At 33.9% G+C, this 26,813-nt stretch overlaps 1 protein-coding gene and 1 long non-coding RNA gene across 2 annotated transcripts in view; one reads left to right on the top strand and one right to left on the bottom strand.

The window, feature by feature from the left end:
• LOC143236687 (uncharacterized) overlaps positions 1 to 26,813 on the bottom strand; it is a 59,872-nt gene that overhangs the window by 24,422 nt on the left and 8,637 nt on the right. The gene's annotated exons all lie outside the window — the stretch shown is intronic.
• Positions 3,356 to 5,176, top strand: LOC143239371 (uncharacterized). Its single transcript, XM_076480372.1, has 2 exons — positions 3,356 to 3,476; positions 4,330 to 5,176. The coding sequence occupies exons 1-2, from the start codon at positions 3,462 to 3,464 to the stop codon at positions 4,873 to 4,875; spliced, it is 561 nt and encodes a 186-aa protein (XP_076336487.1). The 5' UTR covers positions 3,356 to 3,461; the 3' UTR covers positions 4,876 to 5,176.

Genomic DNA, 26,813 nt, shown 5'->3' with positions numbered 1-26,813 from the left:
ATAGAATTGAGAAACATTAATTTAAAAATGTTATTTATTTGAATTATCATTATCATTGCTTGCATAAATCTTAATATTCTAGTCGGCCAGGCATGGCAAAGCGCGTAAAGCGCGCGACTCGTAATTCGCGGGTTCGCGCCCGCGTCGCGCCAAACATGCTCGCCCTTCCAGCCGTGGAGGCGTTATAATGTGACGGTCAATCCCATTTTTCGTTGGTAAAAGAGTAGCCCAAGAGTTGGTGGTGGGTGGTGATGACTAGCTGCCTTCCTTCTAGTCTTACACTGTTAAATTAGGGACGGCTAGCACAGATAGCCCTCGAGTAGCTTTGTGCGAAATTCCAAAACAAACAAACAATATTCTAGTCCTCTTTCTGTCTTAATTATTAATATTACTTTTTAACTTGAATTAGCTTATTAGCGTTTATTTTTGCTATTATTTTTAGCGTTTCTTTTCCTTTAAGGTACTTTCTATTCTGTTACATTAAAAGTTATCTTGCATTTTGATAAATTTTACTGGTTTAAAGAGTTATCCTGTATTTTATTTTAAATTTGGTTCTGTTATTTAATGATGTAGTAATAATGTAGTACTTTCTTTTATTAAGTCCCCCGCTGGTATAACGGTAAGTCCACGGATTTACAACGCTAAAATCACGAGTTCGATTCTCTTCGGTGGACTCAGCAGATACCCCGCTGTGGCTTTGCTGAAAGTAAAAACACACTCTGTCATTAAATTTTTCAACTTCTTGGAAATTCTTTGTAACTTTTAAAGATGTCTGGTTACGATTTTCGTAAGGCTTCGTGGTTTATTCTAATTCATTATGGTTTAATAACCATAATTTGATATGGTTTTGTTTGTTCGAATATCTCATAAAGCTACTTTGAAATTCAACCTTTACACATTTGTAGATAACAATGGCTTGTACAAAACAGAATGAGTATGAATTATTTTGTTATCATATGCAGGAGGCTGATGTTTCAAATGCCACTAAGCCTATTACCTATAACGTTACACTTGCATAAGAACTATTACAAAATCCTGTTCTCCTACAATACGAGAAGTTATTTCCTGTTGTAACCGGCTAGTCCAATAATACCATGCTTGCACATTTCGAAACGGTATCATCCAATCGTATTGTTTCAAAATGTTTATACATATACAGAAAAAATGTTCTTGAAACATGTTGGGTTCACCACATCCATTATAGATGAGTCCTAGCACTGAAAACAAAACATCATCTTGAAATCACACATTCCAAGTGATAAATGGAAACATACGGAATTCAATACATGTGCTAACTCAAGACAGGCAATGCTCCTCGAATCATATCATGCTGTTCTTAGGAATTTAAATTAATTTAAAACTAGGAGATTACGTTATTATGCCAGAACTTTTATTCTTAAAATAAACAAACCATAAAACCATGTGAAAAGGTCCCTACTCCAAAGTAGCTTAGTGGTACGTTTGAGCAGTTGTAACAGCAAAATTTAAGGTTAAATCCTTACGATAAACATAGAGTAGATGGTCCATTAAGCAGCTTTATTTTCAACAGCAAATTAGCTGAAAACATATTTATGAATAGTTTATGTAGAACAGTTTTTATCGTTGTAAGAACTGTTTAAAACACAAAATAGCATGCATTAATACAAAAAGTGTTTTCAATAAAGCGGTGTAATATGTGGATTCTATATAAGTTTATAAATAAATTTTTACTTTTATCCCTTTCAGAACTAGGTGAAACTAGACTAATAATTACAAAACTTGAAAGTATTTTGTAAAAATTAAGAACGAATAGCACATCATTCTATAAGGAATGTTAGGTAATCTCCGATTTTAAATATATGCATTTATTGTATAAAAATAATATACGTAAGAAGTTTTTACTTACAAGTTTTAGGGTTACGTTACAGAGACAGTATTGTCACAACGTTATGGTTTGCTTACAAACAAACCATGTTTCACACAGATCTTTTTAACATAAACACTTGGTAACATTAAGTTATTAGCATTATGTTAACGTTATATTAGATTGTCCAGCAATAAATGTTGGAATTCTAACAATGACATTAAGAAGCTGAATATTGAGTAACTTATCGTTGATTGTTTTAATCTAACGTTTGTCACTTACAAGGTGTCTTAATTGTCTGCTGTTTCAACTCTACTCAGAGTAAGTTTTGCAACCTCCAAAACAGCATGGACAAGAAGGACTTTCGTCTAATGGTCCTCTAGGACTTGGACGAAAAGCTATGGAAACTACATGGAACATCAGCCACATCAGCCAAGCATTTGGCCGAAATCTGTCACTGAACGTACAGCTGAGCATTGGTTTTTCAGCATGGAGATGAAAGTCTTGAAGACCATGAAGGTCGTGGAAGGAAGCCATCCTTAGATGAAAACACATCAAGGGAAGCAGTTGAGACAGTATGTGAGCTTGAAAAAAAGTTAGGCACAAGCAAATCAAGCATTGCTAACCACATGAGTGCAATTGCAAAAGACGAAAAAGTTGAATAAGTGGGTTCCACATGAGCTGACTGAAGATAAAAAAATCGGCTTTATGAGATCTGTCAAGGATGACGTTTCAAAAATTGAACGAATTAGGAATCTAGATTCTGCCTCATCCACCTTATTCCCCACACCTTTCCCCTACAGATTTTCATTTATTAAAGCACATTCACAACTTTTTGAACAATAAACACTTTCAAAACCATGCAGCCACAGAAGAATCTTTCAGGGAGCTCATTGACCACAGAAACTTTGATTTCTACAGCAGGGGTATAAACAGCAGAGTTATACATTGGCAAAAGTTTGTTGAAGCAAATGATGCTTACTTTGATTACAGCATGTTTTACAACACTGGTTTATACTTTTCGAAACTTCGCATAATAAAAACGACATTTATTTCTAGATAACCTAATGGTCACCATGGCTACAATGGAATAAACTATTGCATAAAAAAGACCTGCAAATCAGTTTTAACAAAATGACTGGATTTCCGGTTTTTCTGGGTGTGGTGAAGTTGTGTTACAAACATTTCGATAAAGTGAGTAAATTACTTTAAATCATTTTTCTCTAACGATAACAGTCATACACCAGTCTCTCTGCTCCGATTCGTTGAGCTGCAATACGTTTCTAAGTAAAAAAGTGTGTACGAACGTCTCCAAGAGATAAAAAGGTCATGCGGTGTCTATTACTAAAGAAATTGTTTCCATCTGTAAAAAAAGTATTTCACGCCCTTTTAAGAGCAACAATTAGGTACCACTATGTATACTGTAATTAGAGATAAGAAAAACAGGCATCTTAAGAAGTTTTTTTTATAATGTTTTTCAAGTATATAAACAGAAAATTAAATAATCGTATTCAGTCATTTCCCTCAAAACTGGTGTCGTATTCGTTTCTTTGTACGGCGTTTGATAAACTTGTAAAATCAATCAAGCTGAGGCCTTACACATAGAATTTACTCCACAATGAATTGCATTTGTGTAAGTATGACCCAAATTTAATACATTGTCCAGTTACTTTAATATATCAATCAAGCTGAGGCCTTACACATAGAATTTACTCCACAATGAATTGCATTTGTGTAAGCATGACCCAAATTTAATACATTGTCCAGTTACTTTAATATATCAATCAAGCTGAGGCCTTATACATAGAATTTACTCCACAATGAATTGCATTTGTGTAAGTATGACCCAAATTTAATACATTGTCCAGTTACTTTAATATATCAATCAAGCTGAGGTCTTACACATAGAATTTACTCCACAATGAATTGCATTTGTGTAAGTATGACCCAAATTTAATACATTGTCCAGTTGCTTTAATATAACAAATCAATCTATAATTCTCCTGGAAAATGTTGTGTAGTTGCAACGTTCGTTGCTACGAGCATCTAGGTCGCTACTGTGCTGCCAAACTCGTAACATACAAATCGTGGTTTGCATGTTTTATATGTAAACAAACTGTTTGCAAAGTCATCTTCTGTGTTACTGATATTTCGTGTAATGGTGGATATTATTAGTATTATTAATTATTTTAAAAAATGAATTTCGCTTTTCTCAATTATTTGTTATCAGTAATATGTAGAGAAATGTTACTATTGAAACTTCTTCGCAGATTGCTTGAATAAGACCCTCTTATTTGACCATGTTTACGTAATCTCGGTAAAAAGAATTCAGGGTAAATCGTATTCTTGTACTTTGTAATTCCGGTTCAAGCTATTTAGTTGGTTAGAATGACATCACGATATCATTTTATGTATACTGATCGAACTTTAGCGATCTGTATTCATGTATTTATTAAAATAAGCTCCAACTTCTGTTTGTTTTTCAGATATTACTTGGCTTTTTTCTGATCGATGGGGTGGTATTGGCTGAAGATAGGAATGATTTAGAGACAGCAGAAACTGGTGGTTATCCCATCTATGGCCACAACGGATATGACAATGGTTACAAACATTATAATCAAGGATATGGGCATCGTGACTACGGTGGTTATGGAGACCATGGTCATCATGGTCTCAATAGACATGGATATCAGGGTCATCATGACTATGTAGCTCATAAAAACTTAGACGCTTATGGAGAAAAAGGTGGCTATGGTGGTCACCATGAGGATCAAGGGACTTATTACCGCAATAAGGGTTACGGTTATGAGAAAGCTTATGCGTACGACCAACATGGAGGCCATCATAACCGATATGGAGGTCATCAAGGTCGTCATGAAAGTCATGGTCTGCATGACTACATCGGTCATCACAACCGTAGAGGTTATGGACAGCATGGACAGAACAGCTACGACGGACATGACAAATATGGCTACCATGGTTATAGTGGATATGGACATCTAGGAAAGGCCTATGGCAAGCAGGGCTATTAATATGATAATTAATCATAGAAATAACTTATGTTTACGTGTTCTGATAGTTGAACCATTGTTATGTCATTAAGATTATTTCAGTGCTTTTGAAAGTTGATGCTAAAAACAGTACATGCTTGGCAGGTTAAAGAAGCGTTATTGTAATAATTCTATACTTTGGTAGCGGTAAAACATTACTAATGAAAAAGTCAATTAACCTTGATGGTTCAAGAAATCGGATATCAGAATTTCCAAGACAATAAAATAATACATCTTAAACATTAATACCTGTTTCACTGACAATTTCTAATAAAGAATTTTTTAAAATTATTTGTCATATTCTAAGCTCATGTTTTTCACTGATGATAATGTTTGATTTGTTTCTTTTTTGTTTTTTTATGTGTAAGTTGCTACAACCTGGAAATATTCTACAACATGGAAATATTCTTGACTGAAGTGACAAAAAACATGACTCGTCGCTACAAACTACACTTTAAAAGAGAAAGAAACTTCTTTGTTTAATACATTTCACCATATTCATCACTAGTTCGTTTTATTAAGCATTAGTTTAAACATAATAACCGATGTTACCATGTTAAAACATTCACATTACAATGTGACTATTTTTATTTAAAATATTTATGTTCCTCCCATTTAGTTGATTTCGGACCTTGATCTGATACATTAAACTTTTATACGCATAACACAACCAATGAAACTGAGGATATCACGTTTAGTCATCGTTGTGCAACCATAAAAGCTTTCATGTCACGTGAGAAGTACTACAAAATTATAACATGAACATTCTATGGGTATCTTGTTACTAATATTAACATACAATTCCGCTTATTCTTAAAAGAGCTGAAACAGTGTTGAATTTTACCGGAATCTACCACCAGAGAAGTCTGTTCATGTTGCTAATACACTAAATGAACTTGTGTATTGTAGTAACAATCGAAACACCAAAGTTTTAGTTATCTCCTTTAGTGCTAGTCGCATACCTGGGACTGTTTACATTTCTCCTGTTTTACTCTTTCTTCTGGGTTAAAAATGTATATTGATCGACCCTCTTTCAACTTTCCTGTCCGTACGACTTCCTCTTCATGTATTTTTCAGAAATGAGTAACTAATCAGGAGATACAACTTTCTCAGTGAATCTATCAGTGGTCTTTACCTTTCTTAATGTTGTTTGGTTTGAATTTCGCGTAAAAGTACAGGATGGCTATCTGCGCTAACTGTCCATGATTTAACAGTGTAAGGCTAGATGGAAGGTATTTATTCACCACCCACTCTTGGGCTACCCTTTTACCAACAAATAGCGGAATAGACCGTCACATAATGTCCCCACGTCTGAAATAGCGAGTATGTTCGATATGACGCGGATTCGAACCCGCGATCCTCAGATTATGAGCCAAGCGCCCTAACTACCAGGCTACGCCTGACCCGTAGTTATTGTTAAAGTGATATATAATAGAGAGAACAGAAAGATAGGCACGACATTTTTCCTACGTGAATTAGTCTTGTGATAATAAAGGTTTTCTTTTGTTGATTAATAAATCTTCTCTGAACCTAATCGTGCCATAATAGCTAAATGTACACTCATTCACAATCAAAATATATTAACATCTACCAGCACATTGTATTGTTACACAGCAAAAGAACAGCATAATAAACATGACCGTCCGTTATATAGTAATTACACAGCAAATTAAAAAGTATATAACCTGTGTCAGTGTCAGATCAAGACAATCATAGGGTCTAGGCACCTTCTGTTCGTAAACCCTACAAGCCGTATAAGTTAAGCCAAAAGTTAGATAAATTATAAATATATATATATATATATTATAAATTTCGATGTGAAATTTAAGTATTCATACGCGTATAATGTACACTTGCTATTTATGTGTGTTAATACACTATAGTTAAATATCGGCCATATATTTATGCGAATGCGAGTGCACTAATTAATGCGTATATACAAACATATTGTATAACTTAAAGATGTAATAAAGTTTTCACAGTAAAATGTGTGTTTCATGTTCTTATGCTTATTATTTTTTGGCCCTCTAAGATCAACTTTAAACAAAAATCATCATGAACCATAGTTTTCGCAGCCCCTAGGCACTGTGCCTAATAAAAATAATCCGGCCATGCTTTATATTTGCTTGTCTCAGAATTTTTGCTCAAGCCTACATAAAGGCTATTTGCGCATAGTCGTTACTAATTATTTCCAACTGATAAACTGAAAGAAATGCAACTACAGGCCAAAAAGCTCGCCACTAACTCTTTGGCTACTCTAGTCTAACTGAATAGCGGGACTTGACTGGCACACTTATTGCGCACCCATAGCAGCAAAGTGCAGAACGCGTTTTCGCAGCAAGGAGATATGAATCCGGGAGTTTTAGTTCGAACAAGCTAGCCCATAGGACAAGCCCGCCTCTACGTAATGACATTAAATATTAATTTCAAAGTTTATTTATTATTCTTAAATGCACATGTATATATTACTTATCAACAATAGGAATCAACATACGGCTTACTACACTTCAGTAAACACAAAACAACATAATTGGTTTGGTTGCTATTAAACACAAAGCTAAACACCAAGTTACCTTTAATTCACCTACCCAGGATTTCAGCAATATGAACTGTCAGAGTTATCTCTGAGTCACAAAGTAAAAGGTAAAAAACTTAATATACTGAATTCAACAGACTTGTATTTCCAAATTCATTGAACATAAATAAATAATCATAACAGAAAAAAGTCTATAACTTGAACAACAGTTGCCTTAGTTAAATATCTCTATTAGCTATAGATTAAATAATGGTAGCATTAAAAAACAATGAGATTTTACGCTACTAAATTACATCCTGAAAATAATTAAAACATATATTCTTCAATCATTAACAATTACTAACAAGAAATTATGCCCCTCTCTTATTACGTACGCTACTTAAAGCTCTCAATATTATTTTTTCCTACTTAATTGTTTACCCATGTTATGAATTTGAAAGAAAATAATCAGTTCACTCAGAATTTTAAACTCATATTTTGGTAATTAAATACATGCTGCTGCCATCTGTTGGGGTTTATATATATTATAAACTTTATTCTCGTGATTTTTCTCTATTTCATCTGTTCAGCCCATTCAATTATTATAAACTCGTAAGTATCCAGTTATTTGCACTTTTGCCAGAAGAATGATAAGTTTTCATAACCGCTCCAATAAACTTATTACATTTATATCTTGAACGATATTTATTTTCGTCTGCGTATAAATATTGCTACTTTGCAACAAAAGTATAATCGCTACTAAAACTATCAGTACTAAACATATACAGAACAAATACAACAGAAAATTATTATTTAATTTTTCTGGTTTTGTTTTTGACTGCAAACTGTAAAACTAGACATGTATTATACACACGTATGTGTTATTATCATTGGCAGACAATTTTTTAAATTATTGTCTGATGCCAAGAAACTATTCTATTACAAACGAGATTACTAATTACATTGTTCTTTCCCATAGAGGTTTGTTTGTTTGTTTTTAATTTCGCGCAAAGTTACGCGAGGGCTATCTGCGCTAGCCGTCTCTAATTTAGCAGTGCAAGACTAAAGTTAATGCAGCTAGTCATTATCGCCCACCGTCGACTCTCAGGCTACTCTTTTACCAACGAATAATGGGATTAACCGTCACATTATAACGCTCCCACAGCTGAAGGGCAAGCATGTTTGGTGTAACGGGGATACGAATCCGCCACCCTCGGATTACCAATCGAGTGCCTTAACCACTTAACCATGTTGGGCCTTACTAATAAAAAAACATAGAGCTATGGACCAATTAAACTACTCTTTTTAGAACATTTACAGTAAAATATTAAAATAAATTTTCTTATGAGAAGCTGGATGATGTATTGACGTTCTACTTTTACAAACAAATTAAAACAACGTCAACAATACAAAACAATTTACTGAATAGTGTTAAATTTATTCGAATTAATTTGTGTTTATTTAAAAAACAGTTATATATTTTTTACTTTGTAAATCCTGAGTTTTACCTTTAAGATTAAACCGTCATTTTGCAAATAATGGGTTGATACCTTTTTACATAATTCTTACAGAGCTACAAAACAAAACAAAAACAACAGTGAAGTGAATTCTAGTGCAATAATAAATATTTCAACCAATAGATGACATTAAATCCTGTGGAGAGAGAGAATTGATTCGTTTGACTGGAGTGAAAATTTAACAATAATTTTTACGAGATTTACTTAGGGAAACTACTCATGACGAGTTTACTTGTCGATGTCTACTAAACAATTTCTTCCACCTTATTCCCTGAACAAAAAATATCCACTCTTGGGTTTGTTCACAAATACGTTAAAAACATTATATGGTATTACTTGTGCATACACCGCTCATTAGAATAATACAGACGATTTAGTAATTGGAGAATATTAATGCCTGTAACAGAAATGGATTGTTACAGAAAACGTTCGTGAGATGTTTGTTTGTTTTGAATTAAGCACAAAGCTACACAATGGGCTATCTGTGCTCTACCCACCACGTGCATCGAAACCCAGTTTTCAGTGTGTAAGTCCGCAGACGTACCACTGTGCCACTAGGGGGCCGTGAGATGTTAAGTTTCTATAATGAAAAAAAAAACAAACGAAGATAAACTAATTGTTTTTGTTTGTTTTTTTAATTTAACGCAAAGCTACACGAGGGCTATCTGTGCTAGCCGTCCCTAATTTAGCAGTGTAAGAATAGAGGGAAGGCACCACCCACCACCAACTCTTGGGCTAGGCTATTCTTTTACCAACGAATAGTGGGATTGACATAATAACGCCCCCACGGCTGAAAGGGCGAGCATGTTTGGTGCGACGGGGATTCGAACCCGCAACCTTCGGATAACGAGTTGATTGCCTTAACCCACCTGGCCATGCCGGGCCTTGATAAACTAATTGTTACTATGATTACTTTCAAAGTTTATCAGTAAATGAGTTCTTACTACCACTATTGGAGACTGAATAAGCTTGGATACGCACGTTTGAAAATGCCAATAATGAATTAGAATAAACGCATTAATCAAATTACAAGGAATGTTACAGATACCAGCAAAGTAGCACAATAAATATAGCAAACGAGTGCTTTAAAGGTTCGAAAGTACAAAACGCTTTAAATGTAGACATGCAACTCAAAAAATTTAAGAATACAACATTGTAATAAACGATACCAAAAGAACATTTGAGCTCAGACGTAACTGTTGTAATCCAGAATAAACACCATTGTTGATCAGTCATCCTGAATAAACACTGTTTATTGTTACCACCAAAAATATGTAAAGTCGTGCAAGTATACGAAACTAATTTTTAAAGAACCGCGACGGTAATTCTTGAAAACAGTTTAAAATTTCCACATTTCTCTCAAAAGGTTATAAAAAAACTAAAAAAAAAAGATAATTCAGCTCGTATAGAACCACTGTTTTGTTTGCCATTAAATATCAAGTATCTTACACGAAAGAAGGGAAGTTTATTTTATTAAAAATTTATAAAATATCGTCATAATATAAGCGATTCTTTTAAAGAACATTTTTCACTGAAGCAAAGTTGTGCATATGCTGAAAGTTGCAGATTACGAATACTCATTTCATTAGGAAAACCAATATTGAAGACATTTCTATTTATAACTAATTAACATTTCTTAAACTTTTCTCAAAATATGGTCCCCTAAAATCATTAAGGTAGCATTAACTCAGGTTCGGACATTTTTTTACAAATTTTCTTGTTCATTTAACCAGCTGATAAACAACAAAGGAATACTTAAGTAGTATTTGTGTAGAATTAAGCTACACAATGGAGTAACTGTGTGTTGGGCCCGGCATGGCCAAGCGTGTTAAGGCATGCGACTCGTAATCTGAGGGTGGCGGGTTCGTATCCCCGTCGTGCCAAACATGCTCGCCCTTTCATCCGTGGGGGCGTTATAATGTGACGGCCAATCCCACTATTCGTTGGTAAAAGAGTAGCCCAAGAGTTGGCGATGGGTGGTGATGACTAGTTTGGGTTTCCTAATTTCGACGCCAGTTGGCCAGATAATGTTCAGTGACGTCAAGAAACGGAATAAAAGTTACTTCTTACTCATTAAAACCAATCGTTAATTCAGGAGATTTGAGACTAACTTTTGGCAGTCATAAACATGTATTTTTGAATAAAGCGTTGCATTAGTTCCTTATTATACGTAATTTTATAATACATTATTCATAAACAAATCAGTATGTATAAATATATGATAACTTTAACATTTCGTTAAACTCTTAGCTGTTACATTGTAAATATATGACAAAATAGCACATAATCTATTTGCTTTGTTAATTTATGACTTCATTAGTTACGGGCCGGTCATGGCCAGGTGGTCAAGGCACTCGACTGGTTATCCGAGGAGCGCGGGTTCGAATCCCCGTCACACCAAATATGCTTGCCCTCTCAGCCGTGAAAGCGTTGTAATGTTACGGTCAATCCTAGTATTCGTTAGTAAAAGTGCAGCCCAGGAGTTGGCGGTAGGTGATGATGACTGGCTGTCTTCTCTCTAGTCTCACACTGCTAAATTAGGGACGGCTAGCGCAGATAGCACTCGAATAGCTTTGCGCGTAATTCAAAAACAAACAAACATTAGTTACGTCTGAGCGTAATAAACCTATATTCAGAAAATTGTTCCCATTCTATCATGAAAAATTTTAAAGGCTACAAATTTTTCTATATAGTTATAGCCCCACGCTAGTACAGCGGTATGTCTCCGGATTTACAACGCTAAAATCAGGGGTTCGATTCCCCTCGGTGGGCTGAGCAGATAGTCCTATGTGGCTTTGCTATAAGAAAAACAAACAAACAAAGTGTAGTTATATATTGTTGCCAAAATATGCTTTTTTATTCCTTGAAATAATCATTGAATTAGATTTAATTGAAATTCACACTATATGCAATAGAAAATTATATATAACCTGAAAAGACGCGATCCACAAGCTTTCCTTTGTGTCGATAAATGTATTATTAGACTATTAAAAACATTAATATTTTCATTACAAAATTATTTACATTTTAATCCACCCTTATTTTATGTATATAATACTTTCTGGTACTTCTATATTAACTATACATTTATTTAATGTTAACTTAATGTTTTTATTTCTTATACTTTATATTAACAGTAATCTTATTTCATTTAGTGCTTCATACAAATAACTAGAGTACACTGTACTAAAAATACTGTACGAATACACCGAAAATAATTTAAACTATAAAGAGTAATAAAAAGTGTATCCGCAGTATTTGTTTAAGGAATGGTGTTCTATTTTATGACAATCATATGATGGACGCCGTTCAAAAAACATGGTGGGTTTCATGTGTTTAAGAGAACTTTACCTATACTATCCCAATACTGGAGGGTTGTTTATTGAACGACTCCAAACGACCATAAATTGTCCTCGAATAATAAAAATCTCAACTATGTTTAATGATATATATCTATATGTAAAAAGGCGCCAGTTATCTATGAGTTCTAACTACTCTTGTTTTTTTATTATTCTGAAATTGAAAAGCGGACGTGTGGAGCTGCACTACGTCATATCCGCTTTTCAGTTTTGTAATAAAAAAAGTGAGAAAAACAGCTGACGTACTTCAGCTAAGTGGCAAATACATATAACTTGTTAAAACTAATTGAACAACGGATATGACGTACTACAGATAAATGGCAAACATACATATCGTGTTAAAGTTAATAGGAGAGCGGATATGACGTATAAAACTTCAGTGGCAAACACCATGTGACTAGAAATAGTCTTATACACTGCTCCCAGTCTTACAGTAATTTATTTTATTTCATACAATAAAATTATTAAGTAAAACAATTTTCTGTTGTATTTTGAGACTTGAGACAGTCGTATATTCAAATATTTATTGTGTAATATGAAAGAAACGATGGTTTTATTTCTTTTATACCTTCGTGTGAAAACATGCATAAGTTTCGTCTTAATCTTAATTAGTAAAACTAACTGAAAAATAGATATGACATGATATGCCCATTTTAATATGTAGATATTTATTTCGCACATTAATCCGAGCTTTTGACACATAACCTTACACTCGGCACACAAAAGGACCTCAAAAAAACAACAACGTAGAATTAAGCTCGGCCCACAAATTACAGCAACAGTAGCAAAATTCTATGTTCTACAAATCTGGTTAACAAAAAACAAAAAAAAAAAACGAAAGCAAGCTCTTTGTTTATAAGCATGTTTGTTTGTTTTGAATTTCGCGCAAAGCTACACGAGGGCTATCTGCGCAAGCCATCCCTAATTCAGCAGTATAAGACTAGAGGGAACGCGTCTAGTAATCACCACCTACCACTTGGACTACTCTTTTACCAATAAATAGTGGGTTTGACCATTACGTATAAAGTTCCTAGGGCTGAAAGGGCGAGCATGTTTGGTAACAGTGATTTGAACTCGTGTCTCTCAGATTGTAGTCTAGAGCACTAACCATCTGGTCATAGTGGGCCTGTTATCAGTCTGAGCCTTGTGAAAGAGAAGTGCTTGTTTATTTTAAAGTGCTCATACCTTTATTTATGTTACTAATATGAGTAAGTTTCCGATGAGGTATACTGAATGACTCTTATTAGAAAAAACGGAAAAAACAAAAAGCTGCCAGTGGCTCAGCAGTAAGTTTCTGGATTTATAATGCTAAAAATACGATTTCGATACCTGTGATGGGCACGGTACAAATAGCCCATTGTGTAGCTTTGTGCTTAACGACAAACATACGGGCAAAAAAGTCAGAAGAACAACATTTCATCATCTCCTTAAATGTACAAATAACAGAGGTGTAGGAGGCAAATTAAAATTGGGGGCTTAAAATATATTTGATCGAACAAAGTGGGGTAATGTACGCCACAGCCAGTGTCTAGGGCTTTGGAAGCTCTTAGGTTATGGAGTAAAATGAACGAATTCTTCTGCTTTTCTTGCGAGTAATTTACCGAATTTCGATGCATTTTTTACTAGAAAGGCGAACTTACCCCCCCCCCCTGCTTCCTACACTACTGAATAAAGCTGAAGTTAATATACTCAAACATGAGCAAAAACTACTGCGCAGTCTCATGTGGTGTTGTCACAACCCTCCAAGCCTCGAGGACCCACTTGTAGATTGATTTATTTACTTACATGCTCTTACAAAGCCTTTAAGCGTTTCTCGAGGACATGTCACGCGCAGATCTCTGTAAAGTTGTATATGTACATGTTTTCTTATGTCTGCAGATAAATCAGTTATGAATGTTACTCTAAAAGTACAGTCACTATAAAAGCCAAACTTGAAAACTTATTTCTCAGAACAATTCATTAAAACCGCAATATTTATTACTATATATATATATTGCTAATTACGTTTCTTTATTTAGCATTCTAATAGCCCGCTGCTAGTGACAATAGTTGTTACTATGGTAGCAGAACTGGTTTTGAATTTGGAGAATTGTCACCATGGTAACGAGTTTGCCATAAACATATAAGTTAGACATGCTAAAAATTATAATAATTTCAATTTAGTTGCCTTATGCCCCCGGTGGCTCAGCAGAAAGCCTGGTAGTTTATGATTTATAACAATGGCGTTTTGATACCTGCACTTGGTAGAGCTCATATAACTCATTGTATATATATTTGCTAAACAACAAACAAATAGTTACACAATACATACTTTCATAGGTTTTTACTTTTCGTTTTAAAAAACTATTTCCGTTATGTGAGTACAGAAGTATTCCTACAGGACAAATAAAAAATACCGTGAACAAAATATACGATCTTGCAACAGGTTTCTTTATTTCTCTAGGTTTTGAAGTGAGGGACTCATCCTTAAAACGATCATGAGAAAATATGAACCTCTTCCTAGTCTTTAAAGATATTAGTTCCAGCTATATAATGACAACAACAGCAGCATGAGGAACTTAAAGCCACTTCGTAATTATTACAACTATCAGATCCCAAATATTTAATGTCAGTGATGACCAGTTGTATAGTCACACTGGTCCCGAATGTCGACTGCCATTTACAAAATATTGTCCAAAACATATAAGCGTCATACATTTACCATCGCCCCATATAACAAATATCTCGACATACATTAATTCAAATTTGAGTCGTTCTAAACATTATCAAGCTCAACAGTATAAAGCTGAAATGAACTTACAATGCCTTAAATTCAGGCATATCACTGTTAATAATATATTTCAATATATCAAAACTTTTATAGCGTAGACTTTATTTGAAAACTTGTCAATAAAACTTTTATTAGAAGAGTATAATCATTAAATGATTGATACTTTGAAGTAGTGACATAAAACTAGACGTATCGTCAGCAGGTTACAATAATCCTTTAGCTGAGTGCCTTCAAAATCCTGTAATGTTTACAGTTCTTGAAATGCTGAGTACAATAGAGCAAAACTATTGTCAAGAAAAGGTTCTAAAAACTATAACATTATCTGGAAGCGTATACAACACTTTAAAATTGTTACCAGTAAGCCTAAGAGATTGTCTGGAATGATGTGGGTGTATTATAATAATATAAATTAGAAGTGTTTACAGAGCGTGCAAAGAAAGAGCGGGAAGATGGATGAATAAATACACTTTTTATAAACTAAAAGAAACGTAACAGATGACACTTTCTAAAAACACTGTAGTAACACTTATCAACACATCTGATGGTTGTATTTAATAAACAAGTACAATTATAAAAGTTAGGCTTAACTTGATACTTACACATCAGATATAAAAACTATGTGAATATGTGTGGAATATCTACAATAAATCATTAATTGAAAAACCGGTTAACTATTTCATTATTTACATGAATAGAAACTTGTTCGGACTGCACTTGAATCATTTAATAATAAAGTAATATGGGAAGCACTGTATATTCAAGTGTAGGTGAGCATCATCATAAATTTAGAAGTGAAAACTGAGACTGAGCAGGAGTCGAACCCCTGACTCTACTAGTCAGTCAGACGCTTTTGCTCACCTTGTCCTTATAAACAAATCATTAATCTCCAAGCATATAATGAAAGATAATATAATATAATATCAAGGAAATAAAGCTTTATGACGTGTTGATATTTACAAAAAAAAACAACAGAAAATTTACATTCCCCAAAGAGTCTCCCACTAGTACAGTGGTAAGGCTACAGAGTTTACAACGCTAAAATCAGGTGTTCGATTCCCCTCGGTGGACTACGTAGATAACCAGCTAGTAATTAGGCTAATTTTATAGTGTTCACATATCTCCTATTAAATGCTAAAAAAGTTTTTTATTTTTATTTTCCCTTTTCTTATTTTCATCTTTCGAAGCTCTACTCAAAAAAGTAGTTGAGTCTAACAACGCAAGATACATATTTTTGCTTTATGTTCATTGGCCTTAAGATTTTGACCAGAAAATTATGTAAATTGCATGTACAACCCATCAGAACCCAGCATGGCCAGGTGGGTTAAGTCGTGCGACTCGTAATCTGAGGGTGGTGGGTTCGAATCCCCGTCGCATCAATCATTTTTGCCCATTCAGCCGTGGGGGCGTTATAATGTGATCGTCAATCCCACTATTCGTTGGTAAAAGAGTAGCCCAAGTGTTGGCGGTAGGTGGTGATGACTAGCTGCCTTCATTCTAGTCTTACACTGCTAAATTAGGAACGGCTAGCGCAGATAACCCTCGAGTAGTTTTGCGCGAAATTCAAGAACAAACCAGAACCCATCTAGGTGTTGGTACTGTTATTAACTTATTTAACTTTGAAAATTAATAAATATCCATATACATTACGATATGTTAGGATCAACCCTACCTATAAGCTGGAATGGATACATATTTTTCTAAGATTGCTATTCTTGGTTCAACTCGTCCGTATGCCTAGAATGAAAAATAAAGCACCACTTGTTTTATTGTTGTTATAAGTCTACGAACCTTAAAATAAAAGCCAGACACACACGCATCTAGAAAATCGCATTCGAATCCTGAGAACACACTGAGATAATAGAAGCTTGGATGAGATGTAAACGTCACTGACAAACACATCCTGTTCGTTTAATCTCATTCGTTCCATATCTGTTGTCGAAATTCGCCCTGAAAATTATGGAAAACTGATTTTCCCAACATTAAGTAGAAGGTTCCGATAAAACGATGATATTTTCGAACCACAGTCAAAGATTAAAATTGTTACTACAGATCAAAGCCACCAGATTTGTCCAGTAAAAGTTACCTTGACAACATATTTATCTTTTATAATTAAATAATGAAGCCTCGCTGACATTAACTCCACTAATCCTTTTCATTTTAAACTGAGGTGATTAAACGGTTCCCCAATAAGGTTGGCTGTAAGCTTCCAGACTTACAAAGCTCAAATCTGGGCCTCGATTCCCCCAGATGAAAATAACGTATATAGCCTTTCATGTAGATTTTCGCTAACAACGCAGTAAACTAGCTTTATAGATTTGAAGTCACAGCTCCACCTGCCATTCCACACATATTTGTTTATAGTCAAAATAAGTGATGAAATGACTTGAATGATACGGAAACGTTAAACTTTATAAAGCTTAACCTCAGAAACAAATTTTTAGGTAATCTTATGCTTTTGGTTTTTTCTAAATTATTATGAAATTAACAATAATGAAAAAAGAAAACCCTTAAACTTTTGGCCCAACAACTGTTGTCGTAATCGCGCTAGGTTTCAGATTTGTTTCCTATTTTCATCTTAATTAGTCCATTATTAATCACAAAATAAAGGCCTTTTTTTGTAGGTGCAATGCCATTGTTACTAGAATATACTCAACTATATTTAATACAATAATTATATAAATGGAAATATCAAAGGCTCCTTATCTCTTCAGTACACGTGATTCACTTTATTAGTAGCGATTTTTTTTTGTCGTTTCCTGTTTCGATGCATGATAGACTTCCGTTTGGAAACATCAAAAGACACGAAAATGTTTACATTGTGTAAACAAATGAAGCTATCACAGGATGTATTCCTTTAATTTTATCGCATCTTTTCGTGAAACAATTACTTGAAGTGTAAGTGAATCCGGTCCTGTTAGAAACTCTTCGTCACCTGTCGTTCAAGTCCTTTCACTTAAAAATAAGACAAATTTACTCAATATGATCGCTATTTTTGGTAACACATAATTATAAAAGTTATTAATATAGTCCATAAGAACATAACAGGAAAAGAAACAAGAAAGAACTGAGAGACACTGACCTTCATTCTGCAGAATTTGTAGATATTCACACAGAAAAAAAGAATGAAAAGAATGTTGAACAGATCTTACAAATAAGTTTCAACTTCTTTCGACTTCAACATAGAACAGTAGTTTTGTCGAACAGATCTTACAAATAAGTTTCAACTTCTTTCGACTTCAACATAGAACAGTAGTTTTGTCGAACAGATCTTACAAATAAGTTTCAACTTCCTTCGACTTCAACTTAGAACAGTAGTTTTGTCGAACAGATCTTACAAATAAGTTTCAACTTCCTTCGACTTCAACTTAGAACAGTAGTTTTGTTGAACAGATCTTACAAATAAGTTTCAACTTTCTTCGACTTCAACTTAGAACAGTAGTTTTGTCGAACAGATCTTACAAATAAGTTTCAACTTCCTTCGACTTCAACTTAGAACAGTAGTTTTGTTGAACAGATCTTACAAATAAGTTTCAACTTCCTTCGACTTCAACTTAGAACAGTAGTTTTGTTGAACAGATCTTACAAATGAGTTTCAACTTCCTTCGACTTCAATTTAGAACAGTAGTTTTGTTGAACAGATCTTACAAATAAGTTTCAACTTCCTTCGACTTCAACTTAGAACAGTAGTTTTGTTGAACAGATCTTACAAATGAGTTTCAACTTCCTTCGACTTCAATTTAGAACAGTAGTTTTGTTGAATAGATCTTACAAATAAATTTCAACTTCCTTCGACTTCAACTTAGAACAGTAGTTTTGTTGAACAGATCTTACAAATAAGTTTCAACTTCCTTCGACTTCAACTTAGAACAGTAGTTTTGTTGAACAGATCTTACAAATAAGTTTCAACTTCCTTCGACTTCAACTTAGAACAGTAGTTTTGTTGAACAGATCTTACAAATAAGTTTCAACTTCCTTCGACTTCAACTTAGAACAGTAGTTTTGTTGAACAGATCTTACAAATAAGTTTCAACTTTTTTCGACTTCAACTTAGAACAGTAGTTTTGTTGAACAGATCTTACAAATAAGTTTCAACTTCCTTCGACTTCAACTTAGAACAGTAGTTTTGTTGAACAGATCTTACAAATAAGTTTCAACTTCCTTCGACTTCAACTTAGAACAGTAGTTTTGTTGAATAGATCTTACAAATAAGTTTCAACTTCCTTCGACTTCAACTTAGAACAGTAGTTTTGTTGAATAGATCTTACAAATAAGTTTCAACTTCCTTCGACTTCAACTTAGAACAGTAGTTTTGTTGAATAGATCTTACAAATAAGTTTCAACTTTCTTCGACTTCAACTTAGAACAGTAGTTTTTCAGAATTGTAATATGTTTATTTTAATCCTCTCTGGTACACACAAAAAAAGTTTTTATCATCCAAATTTGAATTTAAACCTCGAAATTGGCGAAACACAGATTTCAAGAATAAATTAATGTTAAAAGAATATTGGTTGCTCATTATACTCTTTATCTATCTAACATTGGATTACAGTTAGTTTCTGTTATAAGAGCGAGATTTGCCCATTGATTAGTACTGTGGGTCTCAGGTTCCGTGATTCACGACCCGTCATCACATGAGCAAATACTCTTTACACTTTGGAGCAGTGAGTACATTATAAAAATGACGATCATATTATGCTGTTCGACTTGATGAGCTTATCCCAGAAGTTGACAAAACGAAACAAAGTTTCTGTTATCACTGAAGTGAAGTTTGTAACTGAAATACAGCATACATTTAAAATATCCGGAAATTAGGTGTTTGATAAACTTTAATATATATTGTTAGGTGACTGGCGTTTTACGTGTTTAGCAAGAATCTTTAAAAATATTGAACGACTCTCTAAGATAAGCTTTATATATTAAATACATTTCGCTTTGTAAATTAGTTATATGTAAATGGTTTTTAATTGTACTTAAATGAGAAGAACAACTTTCACCCGGGTTCTTTCATATTGTTGGTGTATCTAGATATTCATACAGCAAGAGGAACATCTTTCAACCTGGTTCCCATAGATTATAGGTGCATCTAGATATTCATACAGCTAGAGGAACAGCTTTCAATCTGGTTCCTATAAATTGTTTGTGTATCTAAATATTCACACAGCAAGAGGAATAGCTTTCACCCCGGTTCCCATAGATTATAGATGCATCTAGATATTCATACAGGAAAACTGCTTTAGCAGCACAATATGTCATTTTCTAGCTTATTGGTTTATATAAACATCTATTGTATCTAAAATCATGGACTGGAGGCAAAATGATTTATTTGTGCTGCTCTGTAGTACTTAAAACTTCCCATCTGAGGCTATGATTAGAAATATCTGATTTTAGCCTGTTGCAGAACATTATTTCATTCATCTTGCTGATCTGAAGGACTATATACCTCAAATAAACATGTCATTTTAAACAACTTCACTTAGTGTTAAGCTTCGGAAGAAAATTAAGCATCTGGTTCTATACATCAAGCGGAAAGTATGCATATATATATTTTTAAATCGTCTGTTTCGTCATATAAGTAAGAGGTTAAGATAGCTAGAAAACGTTGTGTTAATTCAAAACCATGCAAACTGCATTCCTTAAACAGATTCGTGTATCACAGTTCTATGATATGTATTATAATTTATCTCAGACAAGTCTCCGATTTATTGTGTTTCGTACGCTAGTACACTACGTATTAAGATTTCAAATAGCCAGAAATTTCAATTTCAGTTTAGAAGTTAATTAAATGTTAATATCTAACAAATTTATTATACTTGCCAACAAGATTGATACACATAATTTTCTTTCTTAACACAAGTATTAATATATAAATAACAATACAATAACGGTTGCTACAAATAATTATTTATATACAAATATTTTACAAAATTACAAACAATATTTCATCTTCTATCTGGTCTGGAACTGAATATTTTATCAAAGAAGACACAAATTACCTTTATGCTAATACACAGCTACACTTCACTTGTAACTAGCTCTATTCTTGACACGTGAGTGTTTCCCTACGATAATATATATTGTACTCATATAAATACTAAGGTCCCAAAGTAATTCACTGAAGTTAAACGGTTTGTAATATTCGAAATCTATAGACATTCCTGGTCAAATTCTGTAGTTTTCCGATTAATAAGCGCTAATCCCAATTATAAGTTCCGAAGCTTATATTATACTGATTGTAACTGAAAAACATATTTTATTTCTTGGCGTCTTGTGATGATTTGCTTTTATATACTCACAGGAGGTCCTCAAACGTTAAACAATGTTCGAAGACACACTAGTGTTTTCGTAAACCACATGTTGTTGATTCTCGCTCTCGAAAATCTACAAATTTAGAGAACAGGTGAGACTTGCGCTGTACGCCTCCAACAATATACGTCTCATGCATCAAACTGTAACAAACGTAAGTGTTAAAATAAATACTAACGGTAAATCCACTACAAATATAACATAACTGTATTCCAAGAAAGCAAGTGACGCGTGGTTTCAAGTTAAAATTACAGTGGAGCGCCGTTAAGCCGCTGTATTTGGGGGTCAACCTGCTTAACCGCGGCTTAAACCTTTGTGACTGAAAAGCCGAAGCCGCCAACAGCTCCGCCGAGGAGCCTCATCCGGGCCATTGCGTGATCATTATAATATTAATGTATAGACTATTCAGATACAATTGACAAGTGCCGTTTTAACACAAACGACCAATGCATTGCGATGGTTCGCTTTTCCCCTTTCTATGACATTTAGCTTTCGCTGAACGTCATACGATGCATGTTCACGTTTGGTACTCATGGGGTAGGAATCTGTCAATATGATATGCTCACTATTAATTCAGAAACTGAAGTGATTTCTATTGGGTTTGTGGCCAATATTTATACAATTCCTTAAAAATATCGGATTATCGAATTAAAAATAATACTTTAATTATTGATCACTTTTTTCACGGATTTACCGCGGATTAACTTTAATGTATGGAGAGGTGTGATTTGGTAACAATGGCGGCCTCCATAAAGCTGACATAGAGAGCGGATAAGGTAGATTAACGGTCGATTTCTATTGTAATATATTTTATTTATTTCCTAAATAAAAGCAAATCCTTTTTAAATATCCCCTTGAAGTTATAAAGCCAGGATTAAATTCGTAAGCCCGTTTTTACACGTTCTTAAATTAGCGGTGAGCCGCGATAATCCTCACATCGCTCACAAGACTTGCTACAGCGGCTTAAGCGATTCCGTGGTTTACTGGTCCGCGGCTTAATGGCGCTCCACTGTATTATGTTATCAAAACATTTTCATTGTGTGCACATAGATAATATAAACTCACAAAATTATACTCTTGCTTTCTATTTAGTTAGCTTTCAGTGACTGTGTTTTACATTATAAACAGATACATATGTTATTCAAATAAGTATACTGAGAATGACGTTTTACAGCAAGTAATTATTCTTTATTAATGGATAATAAGACAGCTCACGCTTTTCTGATGTAAGATTGTTTTTGCGGATATTTAGGCACAGTTATACAAGAACTAACTGTTCTCAATATTAAAGTGATAAACTAGAGGAAATGTAACTTGTCTACTACACACAACACCAACTTTTGGGCTGCTATAATAAACGAATTGTATCTGATAGTCACTCATACAACGCACCCACTATACTGAACGTACAGTTGAGCATTAATTCCAAATGTTTCGACATGGAGATGAAAGTCTTGAAGACCACGAAGATCGTGGAAGGAAATCATCCTCAGATGAAAATGGATTAAGGAAAACAGTTGAGACAGACCCTCGCACAACAGTATGTGACCTTTCCGAAACGCTAGGCACAAGCAAATCAAGCATTGCCAATCACATGAGTGCGATTGCAAAGATGAAAACGTTGGATAAGTGGGTTTTACATGAACTGACTAAAGATCAACAAAAGCGGTGTTATGAGACCTGTCAAGGATGACGCTCCAAAAATTGAACAAATTGGGAATCTAGATTCTGCCTCATCCACCTTATTCCCAGACCTTTTCTCTACATATTTTCATTTTTTCAAGCACCTTAACAACTTTTCGAACAATAAATGCTTTCAAAACTAGGCAGTTTCAGAATAATCTTTCAGGGAGTTCATTGACCACAGAATCTCTGATTTCTACAGCAGGGGCATGAACAGCATCGTTACACGTTGACAGAAGTTTGTTGAAGCAAATGGTGCTTACTTTGATTACAGCATGTTCTACAACACTGGTTTATACTTTTCCAAACTTTGCAGTTCAAAAACGACATTTATTTCTGAACAACCTGATATTATATTAGGTACAACAAAATCGCAAATGAATAACAAAATAAACAATAATACCGATATTACTGAGGCATAAAACAATCTACCCCAATGATTTCAATTTCTTAAATGATGATTTACAGAAATGTTCATAAATTTCTATAATTTTCTTTGAGTTTGTATGTCATATGTACGTAATTAGCTGACGGAATCTTTCTGTAATGTTCTTAACGTGAGCCATATTTTATAATAATAATAAAACACTCATTTATTCAACTTCATAACCAAAAAGTTTGATTTTTTTTGTAAAATTGCCTAACTTTTTGTTCTGTCTCTGAATTTAACAATTGGCATTCAAAATCAGCGCTAACTTTAGTGCATTGTTTTCAAATACGAACTGTATTTTAATTGTGTATCACATATATTCCCCGGTAAGAGAGGTCCGGCATAGCCAGGTGGTTAAGGCCCTCGACTCGTAATCCGAGGGTCGAGGGTTCGAATCCCTGTCATATTAAACATGCTCGCCCTTTCAGCGGTGGGGGACGTTATATAGTGACAGTCAATCCCACTATTCATCTGTAAAATAGTCGCCCAAAAGTTGGCGGTGGGTGGTGCTGATTAGGTACCTTCCCTCTAGTCTTATAGTGCTAAATTAGGGACGGCTAGCGCAGATAGCCCTAGTGCAGCTTTGCGCGAAATTCAAAAGAAACAAAACCCGGTGGGAGAGTGGTAGATCCATGGAGTTACAAAGCTAAAGTATATGGTTCGATTCACCCTGAGGACATAGCAAATAGTCCAACGTGGCTCTGTTTTATAAAACAAACAAGCAAGTATCATGTATATAAATAGGTAACTAATGATGTAAGATAATAACTGATTATATACATATGCTTGAATAAATTCTTCTTGACGAAAGAGGTTTAGCCTAATATCACTTCAGATTTCTGATATAATAAAATTTGAGAATTAAAATATCTTATGCCTTGTTAAAACACTTAATATATCTTATGCCTTGTTAAAACACTTAATATATCTTATGCCTTGTTAAAACACTTAATATATCTTATGCCTGTTAAAACACTTAATATATCTTATGCCTGATAAAATATTAAAATTATATTGTTAAAACCTCTAACAATGTATCTGAAGCATTTGTTGTTTTACTCGTATTTTGAGTTTCTATTAAATTCATAAAGAATGTCATCCTTTATACGTTTATAGTTTGTCATGAAATCACTAGAGTACACAGACATTAACACTTCTATATGTATATGCAATTTATTAAGCAATACCAATATTCATTATTCAGACATTTTCACTTTCTTACACAGAAGCATACCCTTCAACAAACAAGAAAAAAAAAGTGTGATTCCAATAAATGTTTCTCGCTCTTGTCAGGATAAGAATTCAAAAGTGTAAAGCAAATAAAAGTTCAAACTGCTGCTACATGTGTAGAGTCTTGAATACAGAATAAAAGTCATGAAAGTGGTATGCGAAAAATAAAAAACAAAAATGTTAATTGTTAATTTATCCATGTACGACTCGTACAGAGAGGGTGTGATATTTTAATGTTAAATCCAAACCAACTAATTTTTCAGTTAGTTAGAATGTAACGCTAATATTGTAACAAAACTTTTCAAGCATCACGTCTCATTAATTTTGCAAAATAGGGTTTGAAATAATACTTTTTTGGAGAAGGGTGTGAAATAACACTTTTCTTGGTATAGCTCTTGTACCACAAGTTTACACCTATAAAAGCATGAAATACATACTTGTCATTTAGAGTGCATTTAGCGTAACACAATTCGATGTTTTCAAAGTTGGTAGTTACTGTATACTCAGGATTATGTATGTCATTAAATGTGCTGGCCATGTGTTCATAAAATATTTTTCACGAGGTAATCCATAATAATATCGACTTCTCTATCTGAAAGTTAGTGTGCAAGAATTTCGAACACTAACAAGTAAATAGTAGGTTTCATCATCCAAAGTTGTAATTTTGTTACCAATGTCATTTTACTGTATATATAAAAAAGAGAAAAAGATTTCATGTTCATCATACACAAGACGTTTTGGTTTCAGCTTTGACTCATTCACCTCAACCGTTTTCAATAAATGAAGTTGATGAGGCATTATGATATGTTCAGTCTTCTGTCTGATTCGTTGATGAGGCATTATGATATGTTCAGTCTTCTGTCTGATTCGTTGATGAGGCATTATGATATGTTCAGTCTTCTGTCTTATTGGTTGCTGAAGCATTGTGAAACGTTTAGTCTTTTGTCTTACTGGCTGATGAAGAATTACAACACGTTCAGTCTTCTGTTTTATTGGTTGATGATGTATTATGATATGTTCAGTCTTTTATCTTACTGGTTGATGAAGCATTACGATACCATCAGTCTTTTGTCTTATTAGTTGATGAGCAATTATGATACGTTCAGTCTTCTGTCTTATTAGTTGATGAGCAATTATGATACGTTCAGTCTTCTGTCTTATTGGTTGATGAAGCATTATGATACGTTCAGTCTTCTGTCTTATTGGGTGATGATGCATTATGATATGTTCAGTCTTCTGTCTTATTGGTTGATGAGGCATTGTGAAACGTTCAGTCTTTTGTCTTACTGGTTGATGAAGCATTACGATACGTTCAGGCTTCTGTCTTATTGGTTGATGAGGCATTGTGAAACGTTCAGTCTTTTGTCTTACTGGTTGATGAAGCATTACGATACGTTCAGTCTTCTGTCTTATTGGTTGATGAGACATTATGATGTGTTCAGTCTTCTGCCTCATTGTTTGGGTTTTGACTAGCGGATTTGGCTTCCCAATTACTCGCTATCACCAGGTGGTGTAATCAATACCCGTGAAATAAGTTAATTTATTTACTTTTGAGGTAAAGAAAAAGGTTATTTCTGGATTAATTATTTTGCTTCTCATATGATTATTCATAAATGAAAAGTAAATATAAAAAGTAATATCCAACTTACAGTTGTGCTTCATCCACAGCACAGCGGTATTTCTGTTGACTTACAACGCTAGAAATCGGGTTTGGTTACCCGTGGTGGACAGTGCATAGTTAGTCCATTGTGTAGTTTATGCTTAACGTCACAAAAACAAATTTTAAAGCTGTGATAAGTTAGTGTTATCAACAATTCTTTGAATACTTTAGTTGTGAAATGCTTTGAAATTGCAGCGAGTTCGTTGTACAATTATGATTTCCTGAAATTGAAAAGCTCAAAATTTAAATTCATGATACATTTTGATTGTTATACGATACACGATTCCTTATTTTATTACGCTTGGAGCGTAAGGTTTGGTTTAAAATAAAAACTTTACGACAGAATAGGCAAAAATTCTTAAATCCATTTCTAATAATTTTGCAGATTACTTCATACGTAGGCTAGTTTACCTATAATAAAAAATACGTTTTGAACTTATTTTTTATCTTCAT

The sequence above is a fragment of the Tachypleus tridentatus genome, chromosome 13, assembly GCF_004210375.1.
Source record: "Tachypleus tridentatus isolate NWPU-2018 chromosome 13, ASM421037v1, whole genome shotgun sequence".
Lineage (NCBI taxonomy): Eukaryota > Metazoa > Arthropoda > Merostomata > Xiphosura > Limulidae > Tachypleus > Tachypleus tridentatus.
The sequence above is the reverse complement of the archived record's forward strand: the minus strand, read 5'-3'. Positions and strand labels throughout refer to the sequence as shown.